At 32.8% G+C, this 17556-nt stretch overlaps 2 protein-coding genes across 2 annotated transcripts; both read left to right on the forward strand.

The window, feature by feature from the left end:
- The first annotated feature begins 313 nt into the window (after positions 1–313).
- LOC111890994 (probable F-box protein At4g22030) lies at positions 314–1787 on the forward strand. Its single transcript, XM_023887078.3, has one exon. The coding sequence runs from the start codon at positions 407–409 to the stop codon at positions 1661–1663; it is 1257 nt and encodes a 418-aa protein (XP_023742846.1). The 5' UTR covers positions 314–406; the 3' UTR covers positions 1664–1787.
- A 13034-nt stretch (positions 1788–14821) lies between these two features.
- Positions 14822–16443, forward strand: LOC111890989 (probable F-box protein At4g22030). Its single transcript, XM_023887074.3, has one exon. The coding sequence runs from the start codon at positions 15049–15051 to the stop codon at positions 16309–16311; it is 1263 nt and encodes a 420-aa protein (XP_023742842.1). The 5' UTR covers positions 14822–15048; the 3' UTR covers positions 16312–16443.
- The last annotated feature ends 1113 nt before the right edge of the window (positions 16444–17556 follow it).

A 17556-nucleotide genomic window follows, 5' to 3' on the forward strand; every position in this document is an offset into this window, starting at 1 on the left:
GATCGTATCAACTAGTTTTCTTGAACCACGGAATTATATAAAAATTAGAGAGAAGCTGGTTCTTAATAGTTATACATGTCAAATTATGATACTGTCGTTCCCAATTCGTGACCATATCAATTAGTTGTGCATGTCAAATGATGGTTAAAGGTCAAAACAAGCCCATAAATGACCAAAGAAAACGAGTTAATTTTTAGATCCTCGCATATTCAAACTTCAAAGGTTTGAAAAGTTTGACTGATTCTGTGTGTTTCTGTGTATATATGAACAACTATACTAACTTCTACTAAAACAATCCCAACCAACTCTTTCATTCACTAACACCTACTCCATTTTTCTTGCACTCTTTTGAGCATTAATTCCTATAGACCATCAAATAGATTGCAAGTTGAAATCTAATTACACCATGGCAGCTGTTAATCAATTAGCTTCAAGCTTTTTGTGTTCCTCTTCTTCTTCATCTTCTTCTTCTCGTAGAGATGTATCAAGATCTTCTATTCACTTCCCAAAGATTGGAACGAACAATCTGAGTAACCTTATCCCAAAGATCCAATCAAACATGGGTTTGGTTGAAGAAATAGATTTTTCATCATTCTCACACAAGAATACGAGCAAAAACCCTAGAGCGTGTCCTGATCCTGAGGTGACGGAGAAGCTCTACGTGATATCGGAGGCTGTTTCAGATCGGTTGGAGATGCATAAGAACATTGGAGAACAAAGGAATAACTGGAACAGTTTGTTGTTAACATCTATCAACACCATTACTCTTTCGGCTGCAACCATGGCTGGCATTGCTGCATCTATAACTACTATACCTGGTGCACCTTTGGAAGCACTTAAGATTTCATCTACTTTCTTGTATTTAGCCGCTACCGGGATGTTGGTTATCATGAACAAGATTCAACCATCACAACTCGCCGAAGAACAAAGAAACGCTGCAAGGTTGTTCAAGCAACTTGAAAGCCAAATCAAGACAAAAATCGCTATAGGAAATCCTACTCTTAGTGATGTGAATGAATCTATGAAGAAAGTTTCGGCTATAGATAAAGCCTATCCTCTTCCTTTACTTGGTGTCATGCTCGAAAAGTTTCCTGCTAAAACTGAACCAGCAGTTTGGTGGCCGGAAAAAAGAAGGACAACAGCTAAAGGAAGAAATGGAAACAATGGTTGGAGTGTGGAGTTAGAAGAGGAGATGAGTGAGATCATTAGGGTTTTGGAGGTAAAAGATAAAGCCGATTACTTGAGGTTAGGTGATAAGGCTTTGAAACTCAACAAAGCTTTAGCCATAGCTGGTCCTCTACTAACCAGCTTTGGTGCGCTTGGTTCAGCCTTTCTTACATCATCTCCTCATAATTCATGGGCGATGGTGCTTGGAGTCATGGGTGGTGCGATGGCGAGCGTTGTGAATACTATTGAACATGGTGGACAAGTAGGGACGGTGTTTGAGATGTACCGAAGCAATGCAGGATTCTTTAAGATGATGGAGGATTCCATAGAATCAAACCTAAAGGAAAGAGACGTGGAGAGCAGAGAAAATGGCGAAGTTTTTGAGATGAATGTGGCATTGCAGCTAGGAAGAAGCTTATCTGAACTTAGAGAGGTTGCAGCTTCATCTTCAAGAAACGGGGTAGACATTGAAGAGTTTGGAAGCAAGCTTTTCTGATTAATTAATTAATTATTATGAAAGTTTAGAAAAAGTATGGATAACTTAACCTTTTCATGATGTGTATATATAATATAATTCTAACTTCTAACTAGCGATTTGGAATGAATCTTTTTGTTTGAAAAAAAAAACTTGATTAATTTTTTCATGATGTATAATTAAATCATGAATTCGTAAGCTAGTTGAAAACTTTATATATCATTTTCCTTGTTGGCACCTATTTATTATATTATCCCTAATAATTAAACAATGACCATTAAGTTACTAATAATGTTCTTATACCTCAATATAATAACAACATAACACTACATACTCTATAAAATATGCATGACCTCTACATTGTTATATTTAAACATTAACATGTTGGGGAATAAGTCTTTTAGCATACAAGTGGAATTAGGAATAAATTAGGTTTCTCGTTATATATATATATATATATATATATATATATATATATATATATATATATATATATATATATATATATATATATATATATATATATATATATATATATATATATATATATATATATATATATATATATACTCCCTCCGTCCCAAATTGATAGTCCACATTTTACTTTTTAAGTATTTTTTCTTCAACTTTGACCTTAAATATTTTTATTTGTGTTATATATTATTTGATAAAACTTATAACAATGAAAAAACATTTAAAATACAATCCATTCATATATTTTGCATCAAATATTATCTATCAAAAACAAAAATATTTAAGGTAAAAAATGAAGAAAAAAGACTTCAAAAGTCAAAAGTGGACTATCAATTTGGAACGGAGGTAATATATATATATATATATATATATATATATATATATATATATATATACTAGTTGTGAGACCCGTATGTTATACGGGTTTGATAAAACAAAAAATTATATATATAAAGATTTAAACAAAGATTTATTTAAATTTGAAATTCAAAATTCAAAATTTAAATTTAAAAGGAAACATATTAAATACAATATATAAGTAGTAATATTGTAGTTTGTTGACTATTTTTAACTAAGACAATTATTAATTGATATGTAAATTTGATTGTTAATTAAGAAAGGATATAAAATGAGAAAATGACAAGTGGAAAAAAACATTTATTCAAAAATACTAAAAAATGACATGTGTCCAAATTAATGTAAGAGTGACAAGTGGCAAAAAAACCTTCATTTATTAGAGTAGATATAGGGTTAGGTTATTTTGTTTTTACTAACTATTGTGTGCCAGAATGCACAAATCTGGACCAACGGATGGAATTCATCAATGGACATGATTTGAGAGTGTATGATATTACAATGAGGTAGCACGTAACATATAATCATACAAATTTTAACAAAAAGGTATTTTGGATAATTAACTACAACTATAAAAGAAAATTTTCAGATATTTATGGATAATTAATTCTCCTAATTTTAAAAATATGAATTTTTTTAAATTAATTCAATTTTAATTCTAACATAATTTGTAAATACAACCGATTTTATTTTGTCATAATATTTTTTTAGTTAGAATGATGCTCTTTCAGAATTTTATTCTATTAGAATATTATCGAAAAATAACAAAGTTCTTGAATCTGAGGTTGGAAAATAACAACATTTTAATATATTCTTATACATCCAAACTTAAATACAAATGCATACATATTCTTACAGACAAGCTAGTCTTATACATTTTAATATAATTATACATATTCTAAAAGAATATTAACAAAAATGAATAAAATTCTTAAAAAATAACAACATTATTAAAATGTGAGTATGTTCAAACTTTATTCATTCTTCAAGTTATTCCTATTAGGTCTTCAACACATTCTTCCAGCTACCTCTATCACAAATACAACAAAAAACTAATAATGGTTAAAAACATATTGTTTGCAATTAACTATCACTTTATATATTCTGACTGAATACATGGAATATATTCTGGAAGAATATATTCTGACAGAATACCTAAAATACATTAAAAAGTATCATATTTACTGCTAATATAATTTTAGATTGCAAATACACAATAACAAGGGAGAATAGAAATTGGAATTCAAAATCACAAAATGAACCAAAATAATACACAAACAAATTACTTACCTTTTTAAACAATTTTCTAGAACAAGATGAGAAGCTTTCACCAATCTATATTGGCATATGATATTAAGCCTTTACTATGTTGGTATATGAAATCAAACAAAATTAATTCACTGTGTTGGCATATGAAATCAACCCCATCAGTATATACATAGCATATGGAAGACTACATAGTATACATTCTGGCATAATATTACCCATACTTTCTTTGCTTGTGCTCCTTCAATGGTTTACCTGTAAGTTACAAATCAACAACACAATTACTTACTCAATTTTCATGAGATGAGATAATATAGATTAATTTCATGATCATTCTTTTAATTAGGCCTATTGAAATTATATATCCATATGATGCGAGAATTGAACCAAACAAGAGTAGTGCACTTTACACAAACATGAATTGATAATTGAACCAAACATAATTGAAAGGTAAACAACTAGTTTGAAAAAGTAAAAACAAAACCATTACTGAAAATATAAGAACTATCAAAACTTAGTAACAATTCACTTAGGGCATCTCTAACCCACCTCCATACTCCATTTCTTTCCCCATTATTCTCCAACCCTACCCCATTTTCACCTCTATTTTTGGAGATATGAATAGTATTCCCCCATATATGGGGGAATACTATTCATATCTCCAAAAATGGAGGTGAAGTTTGGTTGTTCATTTTAGTCCCTCTCATTTTTATTTTATACATTTCTAGTTTATTTTATCTATTAATTATAATTTAAATGCAATATTTAATATTTATAATATCATGTTGTATACTAATTTATATTAATTAATCATAAATATAGAGTTTAATTAGTAGAGGGGTGTATTTGACAATATATATATATATATATATATATATATATATATATATATATATATATATATATATATAAGTTATAAAAATGGAATATTCTAGGAATATATTTTTTGGGGTAAAAAATGGGGTAGAAAATGGAGTAGGGTTTGAGATGAAACACTATTTACTCCATTTATGGAGGAAAAAATGGAGATGGTCTTAGGACCATAGAAAAGAGTTTTTAATGGACAAGTGACAAATTACAAAGTAAATCTTCGAAAAACTGTAAAATTGGTCCCTGTGGTATTCAAAAAACTTTGGATAGGGTCCAAAAAGTTTTTAACTTGCATGGAAGGTCCAAAATCAAGAATTTTCTGTGATTTTAGTCCAAAAAATATTGAAATGACTATTTTGCCCTTCTCATTTCTTTTTTGTATTTTTTTATTTGTTTTAATACCTTATTAATTAAAAAAACAAACAAAAGAAAAATAAAAAAATATGTCGGGCCCACCCCACCCACATGTTCTCTCTCTCTATCTCTCTCTCTCTCTCTCTCTCTCTCTCTCTCTCTCTCCCTCCCTGTCTCCTTCCTCCCATCCTTTCTTCTTTCACACACAAACAATACCGACCCACCACCGTCGACCATCACTCTCCGCCACCACCGTTTATGTTATCTTTACCTTTCTCTTATCTCGCATACATACACACCAAAGAAAACAAAAATACAAAAAAAACTTTAAATCCATAAATCAACATCAAGCCACATTCAAGAAAAAAAAACTTTGGATCTAAAGTTGTGATGTGTCGCTTGTGGTGCTCGTCGATTCTCAGGAAGTTGGAGATACAGCCACCATCCATCTTCCGACTTTGTTGCTATCTCCATCCCTTGAAACCCTAAATCGTGGCGGATCTTAAACCCTTGTTTGCAAACCATCGCTTGAAACCCTAAACGCAGCCGCCATCCGAGAGCTGGAACAAAATCGCTGGAGAATGAGAGAAACGAGCGGCTCAACCATCGTCTTTTTTGAGTTGTAGATTCGAGAGATGGTTGTTTTAGAAATCAATTGTCGATCGAAATCCCAAATGGTTCCAGAAATCAATTCTTGATTGAAATAAGAGGAAGTAAGAAGTAGGGAGGCATAGTATGTGGGTGAATCACATAACGTCCTACGAGGGAGCTGATGAGGATGTTTCGATAAGGGTTGTGGTGGATAAGGGTGGTCGGTGGTGAAGTTCATCGGTGAAACCGGTGTTGTTGGGTGGAGTATTCAACCACACACTTGCAAATCGATTATGCAGAGTGTTTTCATCATCGATTGTGTTCGTATGTGGAGTGTACGTGTGGATTCTTTCGGGAGAGAGAGAGAGAGAGAGAGAGAGAGAGAGAGAGTAAGGGTGGGGGTGGGCCCAATTCTTTCATTTTTAATAATAAATTATTAAAGAAAATATAATAAAAATACTAAAAAATAAATAAAAGGGCAAAACAGTCTTTTCAAGTCCTCTAGGGACCAAAATCAAAGGAAATTCTTGATTTTGGACCTTCCATGCAAGTTGAAAACTTTTTGGACCCTATCCAAAGTTTTTTGAATACCACAGGGACCAATTTTATAGTTTTGTCTAAATCTTCATTTAGGCATTTAGTCGAACACTTGGTGTTCAGAAAAAAAGGATTTGGATAACTAAAATCACTTCCTGAGAAACTTATATTATCATCAACAAATAAATGGTCTGACTGAAATCTATCAGAAGAGTTAAAATATATAATTTAAATTCAACAAAAAAATCGATTAGAACCCAAAAATCGCAAAAACAGAGGCTTTAAACTGGAGAGAAATTGTAAAAGAAAGATGATGTTTTCTTCAACCCATTGAATCGACTTACCAGATGGCCGAAATAGAGGCTACATACAAGATTGAGAGGATGACATGTGAGCTTTTGTTTCAGCGATTGAAACTTTTTTGGGGTCGAGGTCGACTTCTATGGGGATGCTAATGAAGGGACGATGGTTGTTGAAGAACAAACACCCACGATGAACAATTTTGTATCCTACAAAATCATATTCCAAATCAATTAGAAAGTATTACTTAAAAAAATCGATTTCAAATAATCAATGAATTTAACAGATGAAAAGAGAAGCAATAAAATTGATTTCAACAAATCAATTTTTGCGAAACTGATAGAATCTAAAAAAATAAAATTTTGAGAAAAAAGAAAATCGATTTCATCGGTGTTGGTGGAGGAACTTACGACATTGATGGAGGCGGGAGGTGCAAGTATTGGTGGACAGTGATCGGTTGGTTGCGACTTCACCGGTGAATGGTGGACGAATCCGATGCAGTGGATGAAGTCGGAGGCGGCTACAACTGTTGAGCAAGTCAGAGACGTGTTCTACCACACACAAGTAGGTCAAATAAATGATTTCCAAAATTAAAAGTACAAAAGGTCCAAAATACCCTTAAATGATTTACTTAATTATTTATTATTTCTTGAATTCTCATTGGTGCATTTAGGCACACAATAGTTGCTAAAAACATTTGAACCTAACTCTCTCTCTCTCTCTCTCTCTCTCTCTCTCTATATATATATATATATATATATATATATATATATATATATATATATATATATATATAGAGAGAGAGAGAGAGAGAGAGAGGTTCTTTTGAGATTATAACAATAAAGATTTTGAGATTCAACCTCAGCCACATATTTTACATTTGCCGCTTTAGCTAACCCTCCGGCGTACCGGCAAAGCAAGTTTGTTATAATCATAAATATTATACAGTACCGTTCGTTCCTTTCTCCTCCGCCATCATCCCTACCACCACGACCGCCACCGCCACCACCACTACCACCGCTGACCCCACCATTGTCACCCCCGTCACTTATATCATCGTCACCTCTACGAACACCACCTCTTCTACCACAAACTGTCATAATTATATATGATTATTCAATGTGAACACACACACACACACACACACACACACACATATATATATATATATATATATATATATATATATATATGATCCTTTATGATTAGACATATACGTATAAACATCTGTCATCATATATGATTTTACATCTTTGTCATATAATCATTTATGATTAGGCATACCTCACTGTTGTCAGTACGCTTGAGCGTTAGAGCGACAAATAAGAAATATGTGGCTAAGGTTGAATCTCAAAATCTTTATTTTATTTAATCTCAAGTGAACCGTCACACACACACACACACACACACACACACACATATATATATATATATATATATATATATATATATATATATATGGCTAGATTATAATGTGGATGGTAAACTATTGTGTGGACGTGTGGTCACACCGTAATTTTTCAAACAATTTTTTTTTTCATTTTAAAATTGCATAATTTTCATAACATTTTGTATGGAAATCTCGTTTATTCAAATTACAAAACACAACTCCATTAATAATCCAGGATCCTCAGAACATAACTCTTTCTCTGGTGTGTACAACCAAGCCGGTGCCTTCCCGTGATCCTCTGAGATACCTGAAACACACATCACAATACATGGTAAGCACGAAGCTTAGTGAGTTCCCCAAAATACCACATATAACACATATTAGCCATTCGAGGCTATAAATCTGTGGACCCTCTGGTCCTAACTCTGTGGACCCTTTGGTCCTAACTCTGTGGACCCTCTGGCCCTAACTATGTGAACCTTCCGGTTCTAACTCTGTAAACTCTGGAACATACACAACATAAATCACATAGAAATAATGCAGTGCATCACAATCACATAAATAGCATACAAGATACTCTGTCATATAACTCTATTTACCACTCTAGGTAAAGTATAGTGAGAAGACTCACCTGACCAGCAGCAAGTAAAGACCCCGCTCCCGAATCTCGAACTAGCTTCCGCCTAACACAATGGATGAATATCTCTAAGTGATATTCTAATCACAACTCTAATGACCGAAGGCTATTCTTCCTCTCTTTAACTCTTTGAAGTGGATAAAAGGCCATTTTACCCCTCCATGGTCTCTACTACTTATGCTGATCAAAGCCCCAAAGTCAACAAAAGTCAAACTCAAGTCAACAGTCTATGTTTGACCCGACTCGTCGAGTGCACCCTTGCGACTCGTCGAGTCCACTTACTTTCCTCAGCAATCTCGTGACAGTCCAGCTCAGCTCGTCGAGTTGACCCCCAACTCGTCGAGCTATCGCCTGATTCAGTTCCTCGGGACAAACCCTAACCAACTCGTCGAGTTAGCTCATCGACTCGGTGAGTTCATTTAGACCAAATATTCATTCAGACGATTTAAGGCAGATCCATCACCCCAAACACTAGATCTACCATCCTGAGGGTCGATTGTCACGTAAAGCTGCAAGCTTTACGTTTAAACATGGTATATAAAGCTCATAATGCCAATATAACTCTAACAAGGATGATTAACCACAATAACTCTTCTATGGTTAACTAAAGCTATAATCTCTGGACTCTCTGGACCTCACAAGGTCCAGATCTGAAGTCTAGGCCTCATGAGAGACCTTATGCATACAAAGTCCCAACAATGGTGGAAGAAACCCTAATCTTCCATATCTACAAGATCTAAGCAAAATAACAAGAAAGGTGCAGGCTTTTACCTCTTACTCAAGCCCTTGCACGATGTTACACTAGATACACTGATTCTCTAGCTCTCTTGATGAGTGATCTCCTCATCTCCTCAAGAGATGCACTAGTTTACTCCAAGTTTTAGCTTCTAAGACTCTCATGGCTCTCCATACACGTTTAGGGTTTGCTCTCAAGGAAGGGTAGCCGCAAATGAGGCTATAAGTTCCTTTAAATAGGCCTCAAACCCGGGAAATTAGGGTTTCTCTGCCCAGCACGTACTCGGCGAGTCCCTCCTCTGACTCGTTGAGTCCATTCATTAAATTCACGCGATCAACTCGACTCGACTCGGCGAGTTGGTCCCTCAACTCGTCGAGTCCCTCCTTAAATCTCAAGATTAACATACACGATAATGTCCCTGGAAATCCGGATGTTACAATGCGTGTGGATAATACTATTTTATGAAAATTACTATGAGAATATGTTGTTTAGTAATTTGAATACGTTCAATCTCACAGAACTATTGTTATTTTAATGGATTCTCATCAATTCTAATTCATTTTTGTTCTCATTCATCGTTTTTTATTTATTTTAATTCTTATAGAATACGACTTAATAAACATCCTGATAACATTCTGACAAAATGGAAATAATTAAAAAAAATGTATAATAACATTATAGATGATTTAATTAGTGAAAATGCTTAATAATTAAAATAGTTATATAAGATTGAACGTATTCATATTATCAAACAATTTATTTTCTTTGTATTTCTCACAGAATAACATTATCCACACGTCCACACAATAGATATCAACCCACATTTGAACATATATATATATATATATATATATATATATATATATATATATATATATATATATATATATATATATATATATATATATATATATATATATATCCGAAACTAATATTAGTATTACAATGGTTCAAAGCATAATGGAATAGCATTCATTTATTATTTCAGGAATTGATTCGTACGTAACATTTTTTTATACATAACAACTTTTATTTTTATAGAATTATATTGTTCAACATTTAAAGCGAAAGTTGTGATATACAAAGAAAAATTATTGGGTACAAATCAACTATTTTGGATTTTTTGTATTTTTTTTGTTTTTCTTTTTTGTTTAGATACTAAAATAAGAAAAAAAAAATACAAAACAATATTATATGTTACACCCCACTACTTAAAACGGCGATTTATACGACGACATACTTAATAGATATATCTTATATAAAAGTATATATATTTTCCTTTTGGTTTAATAAAGATTGCACGTTTAGTCCAATTTTGCATTTTGTTACATCTAGTTGTTGTTTTAATTTCTTGCAACTTTGGACATTAGTTTGTTTTATAATTAATATGAAAAACTATTGTACCTATAATTTGCTTTTTTTAAATAAAGTTTGTTTTTATTTTACCAACCTATCCCCTCAACTTCCTTCCTTTATTTCCTCTTTGGTAGCCACCATAGTCATGCCCAAACCATCGACACTCACCCCACTACGTTGTCTGCTTTGACGTCGCCACCCTTCATTGGTCATTCATTCCCATCACCTCCTTATCCACTTACCTTCCCTTTTATTTCATTACTCCTTCTCAAATAACCATCCTTAGTTGTCTAACTTACCACTACCACCTTTACTAGTTCCTATTTGAGGCTTGCAACTTCTTTAATCCGTGTGGAATCATGATCGTCATTACTGGAGTTCACTATTCTTTCATTGATCTTTAAGCCAAGAAATCATGTAATTCCATGGAGTTTTTGAAGATCTTCATATGGGTTGTGTTGTTAAAACAATTGAATTCTTAATATGGGGTTCATCTTTAAGAAAGCGTTCAATCCATATTCCTAGTGCACCCGGTTTTTGGAGATCTTCATTTGGTTTTTCAAGTTGGCTTAATGTTCTTGAATGTTTGCATGTTTAATATTCTAATGTTGTTGATTACAATCTCCATATAAAGAAGTTTAATTGTTCTTGAAATTGCTATAATTTGGATTTTATTATGAACTACGAAGTTAAGTTAAAGAATAAAGTAGGAAATGAGATTTTAATGAAGTTTAATCCTTTACATGTGGTAATAACAACCTTTTTCAATACATATTACTCAATATTTGTACTAGCAAAAGGAAAGACGAAAGGCGAGTTATGTTATGTTATGAAGGTTCTTTATAGTGGTGCATACATGCCTTCACCTGATTGAGGTGGAAGAGTCGTGGGAAAGTTATCTCCTCGACTAGCACTTAAACTTTCCCTTTTTAAATGATCCAAATACGAATATTACTTATATGTTTTAGCATTCGTTTGTATTTATAAGGTTATATTAACAATTTATGGATTCTTTAATAATCTCAAAGAATATCGAGTTCTACCAAATAGGGAATAACTATGTAAGATCTTATTGGAGGTAGGTTATGATTCATAAAAGATATATTGTTTGGAACATCCACATTAAACACCTCACCAGATCTTGCCTATACATCACTCTCATAAGTAGATAAATTAATATAACAACTAGTATTACTGATAAATCTTATTTATAGGTACATAATAACGACGATGAACAGTAATATAAGTTACACAGACATAACTTCGACTCCGAATACTTCTTTTCATTGGGATTTATGTTGTTGCAGCGCTTCGCTAAAGTGCTCAAAAACTCAGAAATCTAATCTTTGAGGTGGGGGAAATAGTTGGAGAGAAAGTGGTGTGAAAATGGATAAGAGAAATGAGCTATTTGTAGAGATTCTCGATAGGCACGTCGCATTGTGGTATAAGGCGTGTTGTGTCGTGGTAACGAGTCTATATCCTGGTGGTACCATATGTTACTCTCTCGATAGGCTATGTCATCGAGGTTGGTATGGAGGTTAGTCTCCTGCTCTGCCACGTGGCACCCTCTGGGTGGCGTCACGTCGCCCTCCTCGCAGGTATTTCTCGCAATCTTTGAAAAATCGTAACTCTCACATACGAGCTCCATTTTCGACATTTTTTATATCCACGGATTTATATCTATGACGAAAACTTTCATGTAGATTTTATTGACTAATTCATGATACATTTTCACTTTATAGTCTATAAAGATTACACTATAAAAGACTTTGCAAAATTTATATCTTCATCATATGAGCTGCGTTTTTGACATTCATAATATTTACAGATTCATATTTACGAGGACATTGACTCTCCTTTATATCACTTTGGCTAAGGAGCAACCTAACATTGTTTTTAATTTTATCACACATACTGATGTACGAAAAAACCATAACTTTTTCATACGAAATCAGATTTTGGTGTTCTTTATACTTATGGGATCGTAATCATGACTACTCCGAATTTTGTCATGATTATTTATCCTAAATAATCTTTTATTTATAAATGTTAATTTAACATAAATTGTTCAGTTTATGATAGTATTGTATACAAATATTATAATATATATATCATATAACAGGAAACTAGTGTATACACACAAATAATACTAATATAAACACACATAACGTATGAATAATCTTTTATTTATTTATTTATAATAATATTTACATTAATTTTACTAATGTAAATAACGATTCTTGTACAAGAAGCTTAAACGAAAAACACGGGTGTTACAACCGGCGACGGATTCGAGTATACCGGTTACGAAATCAAACATAATTGGCAACGGTTTGTGCTCCTCCTCTCTCCTTTCTCTTTTTCTTTCTCTTCTGACTAAGATATCCAATTTAATTGCAATGGTTTTGTGATTTTAATGCATACCATCAACGTCACTGCCTTCTCCATCTGTTGTTATTCTCAGGCAAAAACAGCCGCCAAAACATCATTCTATTTTCTATGTACCACAACTTTAGTTTACTGCTAATTTTTGGCCAGATGAAATGTGTATCAATCTATGTGTATATGGTATATATGTGTTATTTGGTATATGGTATATATGTGTGTATTTGGTTTATGCTCACACCGATAAGAACATTGTATTTGACACTTCTTTATCCGAGGAGAATTACATAAGTACTTAATTATAATTTTATCATAAAAGTGTTTATTTATATTATAATGTTAATCAGTTAAAGAAAATACATCATAAGTTAGTATGCGATCTCCAAGAACAAACTTAAGGGTTAAACGAAGAAAAAGCTCTAACGCCATATGAACAAAGAGCTTCTTTTGAGAGAGTATTAAGGGCTCGGTACAACCATATTAAAGGCATCAGACGTAAACCTTCTGCTTGTGTCGACTAAGTATGAGGGACAATCATTATGGCCACCACCACAGTCACAACTATCACAAGTAAAACAAGAATATTTAATTTCAAATTCTTATATATATAAGGATCGATGAATGAATGTTATTTTGGTAATTTTGGTTTATGATCATTATTTGTAAAAACCTTGGTAGTTGTTTTTTTTTTTTTTGTGGTACTTGGTACTTGGTAATTTGATAGTTTGATAGTTTGGTTTATGTTGATAGTTTGATAGTTTGATAAATTGATAATTATTAGTTTGTTAGTTTGTTATGTTGGTTGCTAGTTTAACCTATAAGGTAATTATATAGTTTGTTAGTTTGGTAATTGGTAATTGATAGTTTACTTATATTTTTGTAATCATTAGGTTGATTATAGTTTGGTAATTAGTAGTTTACTTACATTTTAGTAATTATTAGTTCTATCATAGTTTGGTTTATGTTGGTAATTTTTAGTTTGCTTTTATTTTGGTAATTGTTAGTTATTTAGTTTGGTAATTGGTAATTTGATAGTTTACTTATATTTTGGTAATCATTAGGTTGATTATAGTTTGGTAATTAGTAGTTTACTTACATTTTGGTAATTATTAGTTCTATCATAGTTTGGTTTATGTGGGTAATTTCTAGTTTGCTTTTATTTTGGTAATTGTTAGTTTGTTAGATTGGTAGTTTTGGTTAATGTTGATAGTTTAACTTATAACTTTATGTTGTTAATTATTATGTAGTTGGAAAAACTTCGAGCAATCCTTAACGACCCAGCATGTAGTGTTGAACTTTAAGCAGTTTTTAAATCGATGCAACCACCAAGTGATACAGGAGAAAACGAGGGGAACCAAAATGAATCTTTATAACACTTTTGGTACTTAATTTAACATGTTGTATTGTATCAGTTTTTTCTATAATTAAAGTTTTATGTTTTTTATATTTCTTATTGGTTTTTTTCCTTCAGAAAAAAGGGTTGTTTAAAAATAATTATTAGCGGCGACACGTCATATTAGCAATGACGTTAGTATATATGAGCGGTGATAGTTAGCATTAGCGGCGATTTTTTGAGCAATAACGACGTCGCAATAGCAACGACTTGTCACTTTTTTTTACCTTTAGCGGCGATTTCCGCACTCTTTAGCAACGATATTTGTCGTCGGTAATGACGGTATTTTTTTTTGTAGTGATTAGCATTAGTTTTTGTCTTCACGAGTGAATTCTACGCTCGCTTACCTGTACTAATTAATATCTCATTTTTATAAAATTTACCGAGGCTTGTCCTCTTAACCAAAAAAAAATAGTTATACATGTCAAATTAAGATATTGATGTTCCAAATTCCGCAATTCGTGACCATATGAAATAGTTGTGCATGTCAAATGATGTTTAAAGGTCAAAACAAACCCATAAATGACCCGAGAAAACGAGTTTTTGGATCCTTGCAAATTCAAACTTCAAAGGTTTGAAAAGTTTGACTGACTCTGTATTTCTGCATATATATATATATATATAAACCACTATAATAAACTTCTATATTACAACAAACCCGGCCAACTCTTTCATTCAGTAACACCTACTTCATTGTTCGTGCACTCTTTTTAACATTCCTAAAAACCATCAAGAAGATTGCAAGTTGAAATCTAATTACACCATGGCAGCCATTAATCAGTTTTTGTGTTCCTCTTATTCTTCTTCATCATCATATTCTTCTTCTTCTTCTTCTCGAAGAGATGTATCAAGATCTTCAATTCACATCCCGAAGATTGGAACGAATAATCTAAGTAGCCTTATCCCAAAGATCCATTCAAGCAAGGGTTTGGTTGAAGAAATAGATTTTTCATCATTCTCACACAAGAATACGAGCAAAAACCCTAGAGCATGTCCTGATCCTGAGGTGATGGAGAAGCTCTACGTGATATTGGAGGCTGTTTCAGATCGGTTGGAGATGCATAAGAACATTGGAGAACAAAGGAATAACTGGAACAGTTTGTTGTTAACATCTATCAACACCATTACTCTTTCGGCTGCAACCATGGCTGGCATTGCTGCAGCTATAACTACTATACCTGGTGCACCTTTGGAAGCACTTAAGATTTCATCTACTTTCTTGTATTTAGCCGCTACCGGGATGTTGGTTATCATGAACAAGATTCAACCATCACAACTCGCCGAAGAACAAAGAAACGCTGCAAGGTTGTTCAAGCAACTTGAAAGCCAAATAAAGACAAAAATCGCTATAGGAAATCCTACTCTCAGTGATGTGAATGAATCTATGAAGAAAGTTTTGGCTATAGATAAAGCCTATCCTCTTCCTTTACTTGGTGTCATGCTCGAAAAGTTTCCAGCTAAAACTGAACCAGCGGTTTGGTGGCCGGAAAAAAGAAGGACAACAGCTAAAGGAAGAAATGGAAACAATGGTTGGAGTGTGGAGTTAGAAGAGGAGATGAGTGAGATCATTAGGGTTTTGGAGGTAAAAGATAAAGCCGATTACTTGAGGTTAGGTGATAAGGCTTTGAAACTCAACAAAGCTTTAGCCATAGCTGGTCCTCTACTAACCAGCTTTGGTGCGCTTGGTTCAGCTTTTCTCACATCATCTCCTCATAATTCATGGGCGATGGTGCTTGGAGTCATGGGTGGTGCGATGGCGAGCGTTGTGAATACTATTGAACATGGTGGGCAAGTAGGGATGGTGTTTGAGATGTACCGAAGCAATGCAGGATTCTTTAAGATGATGGAGGACTCCATAGAATCAAACCTAAAGGAAAGAGACGTGGAGAGCAGAGAAAATGGAGAAGTTTTTGAGATGAAGGTGGCATTGCAGCTAGGAAGAAGCTTATCTGAACTTAGAGAGGTTGCAGCTTCATCTTCAAGAAACGGGGTAGACATTGAAGAGTTTGGAAGCAAGCTTTTCTAATTAATTAATTATTCATTATTGATAATTTAGAAAGTAAGGATAACTTGATTAACTTTTTCGTGATGTGTATAAAATAATTAAATCATGAATTCGTAAGTTAGTTTAACTTTATCAAGATTTGTTTTTTTTTTTTTTTCCTTGTTGGCAACTAGTTATTATATTATCACTAACTAATTAAATTAAAACCATTTAATTATTAATAATGTTTTTATACTTTACCATAATAACAACATAACAATGCATACTCTATAAAAATGTGCATGACCTGTACATTGTTATACTCCAATATTTAATCATCCACATGGTTGATTTTTCAAATATAAAACGGAAACTGATATTCCTATTAAAATGGTTCAGAACACAACAGAATGGCATCCATTGACTATCTAAAATCTTGTCCTTTTCTTTCTTGTTTTTTTCGCTTTTGTTTTTTTCTTCTTGTCCCTCCTTTTTCGTTTTTTTCGTTTTGGTTTTTGTTTAGATTTTTTTGAATCTTACTTTTAAGTATGCATATTTTGATAGTTTGATACCACAAAGATGAAGGCCATTTGATTGTATTTGTTTTGATAGTAAACGATACGATACATACCACATTATAAAGAAATGCCTATATAATTATTTTTAATTTGAGTTTTGTTTTGAATGTAGTTAGATAACATTTGGTCATTTTTAAATACATCATTTGCAAATTTGCAAATGACAGTAACGCTAACTTTGTTGGATGGTGTGATACAAGTCTTCCAAGATAACTCTTTATTTCTAACTATTGTTAAGTATTTTTTGGAATTAAAGTTGAGGGAAACCAATAAACTAAAAATATCGGTCATAATACTTAACTCGTGCGTACCAAAAGTTACACACACAAAATGTATCATAAACAAATGAAGCATAAAAAATTACACACAAACAAATAAGAATATTAATTCTAAACTATTAAGCATCCTCACGAGTATCCATTCAAAAACTATTCACCAAAATGAATAGCATCATACCCATCCCCTATCTATTACCCACTAAAACAGGAATCTCAGTTCAATACCGGTCATGTCCCCGCAGGTAGTGCGGCAGTGTTTTAAAAACTAGTTTGAACCATCTGGTCAGACCGATTGGATTGGGTACCAAAGAAGTGAGTGGTTCAATTAGCATTGGTTTTATATCTATTTCTGAACCAGGATGAACCGGTTGGTTTTTACAAAAACCCGGTTGAACCGGTTAAATTAAACCGTAGGTTAAATTGAATAAGAA

The sequence above is a fragment of the Lactuca sativa genome, chromosome 7 (genome assembly GCF_002870075.4).
Source record: "Lactuca sativa cultivar Salinas chromosome 7, Lsat_Salinas_v11, whole genome shotgun sequence".
NCBI lineage: Eukaryota > Viridiplantae > Streptophyta > Magnoliopsida > Asterales > Asteraceae > Lactuca > Lactuca sativa.

Excerpts from the sequence above, each read along its gene's own strand:
- LOC111890994 (XM_023887078.3), top strand. The coding sequence starts at position 407 with ATGGCAGCTGTTAATCAATTAGCTTCAAGCTTTTTGTGTTCCTCTTCT.
- LOC111890989 (XM_023887074.3), top strand. The coding sequence starts at position 15,049 with ATGGCAGCCATTAATCAGTTTTTGTGTTCCTCTTATTCTTCTTCATCA.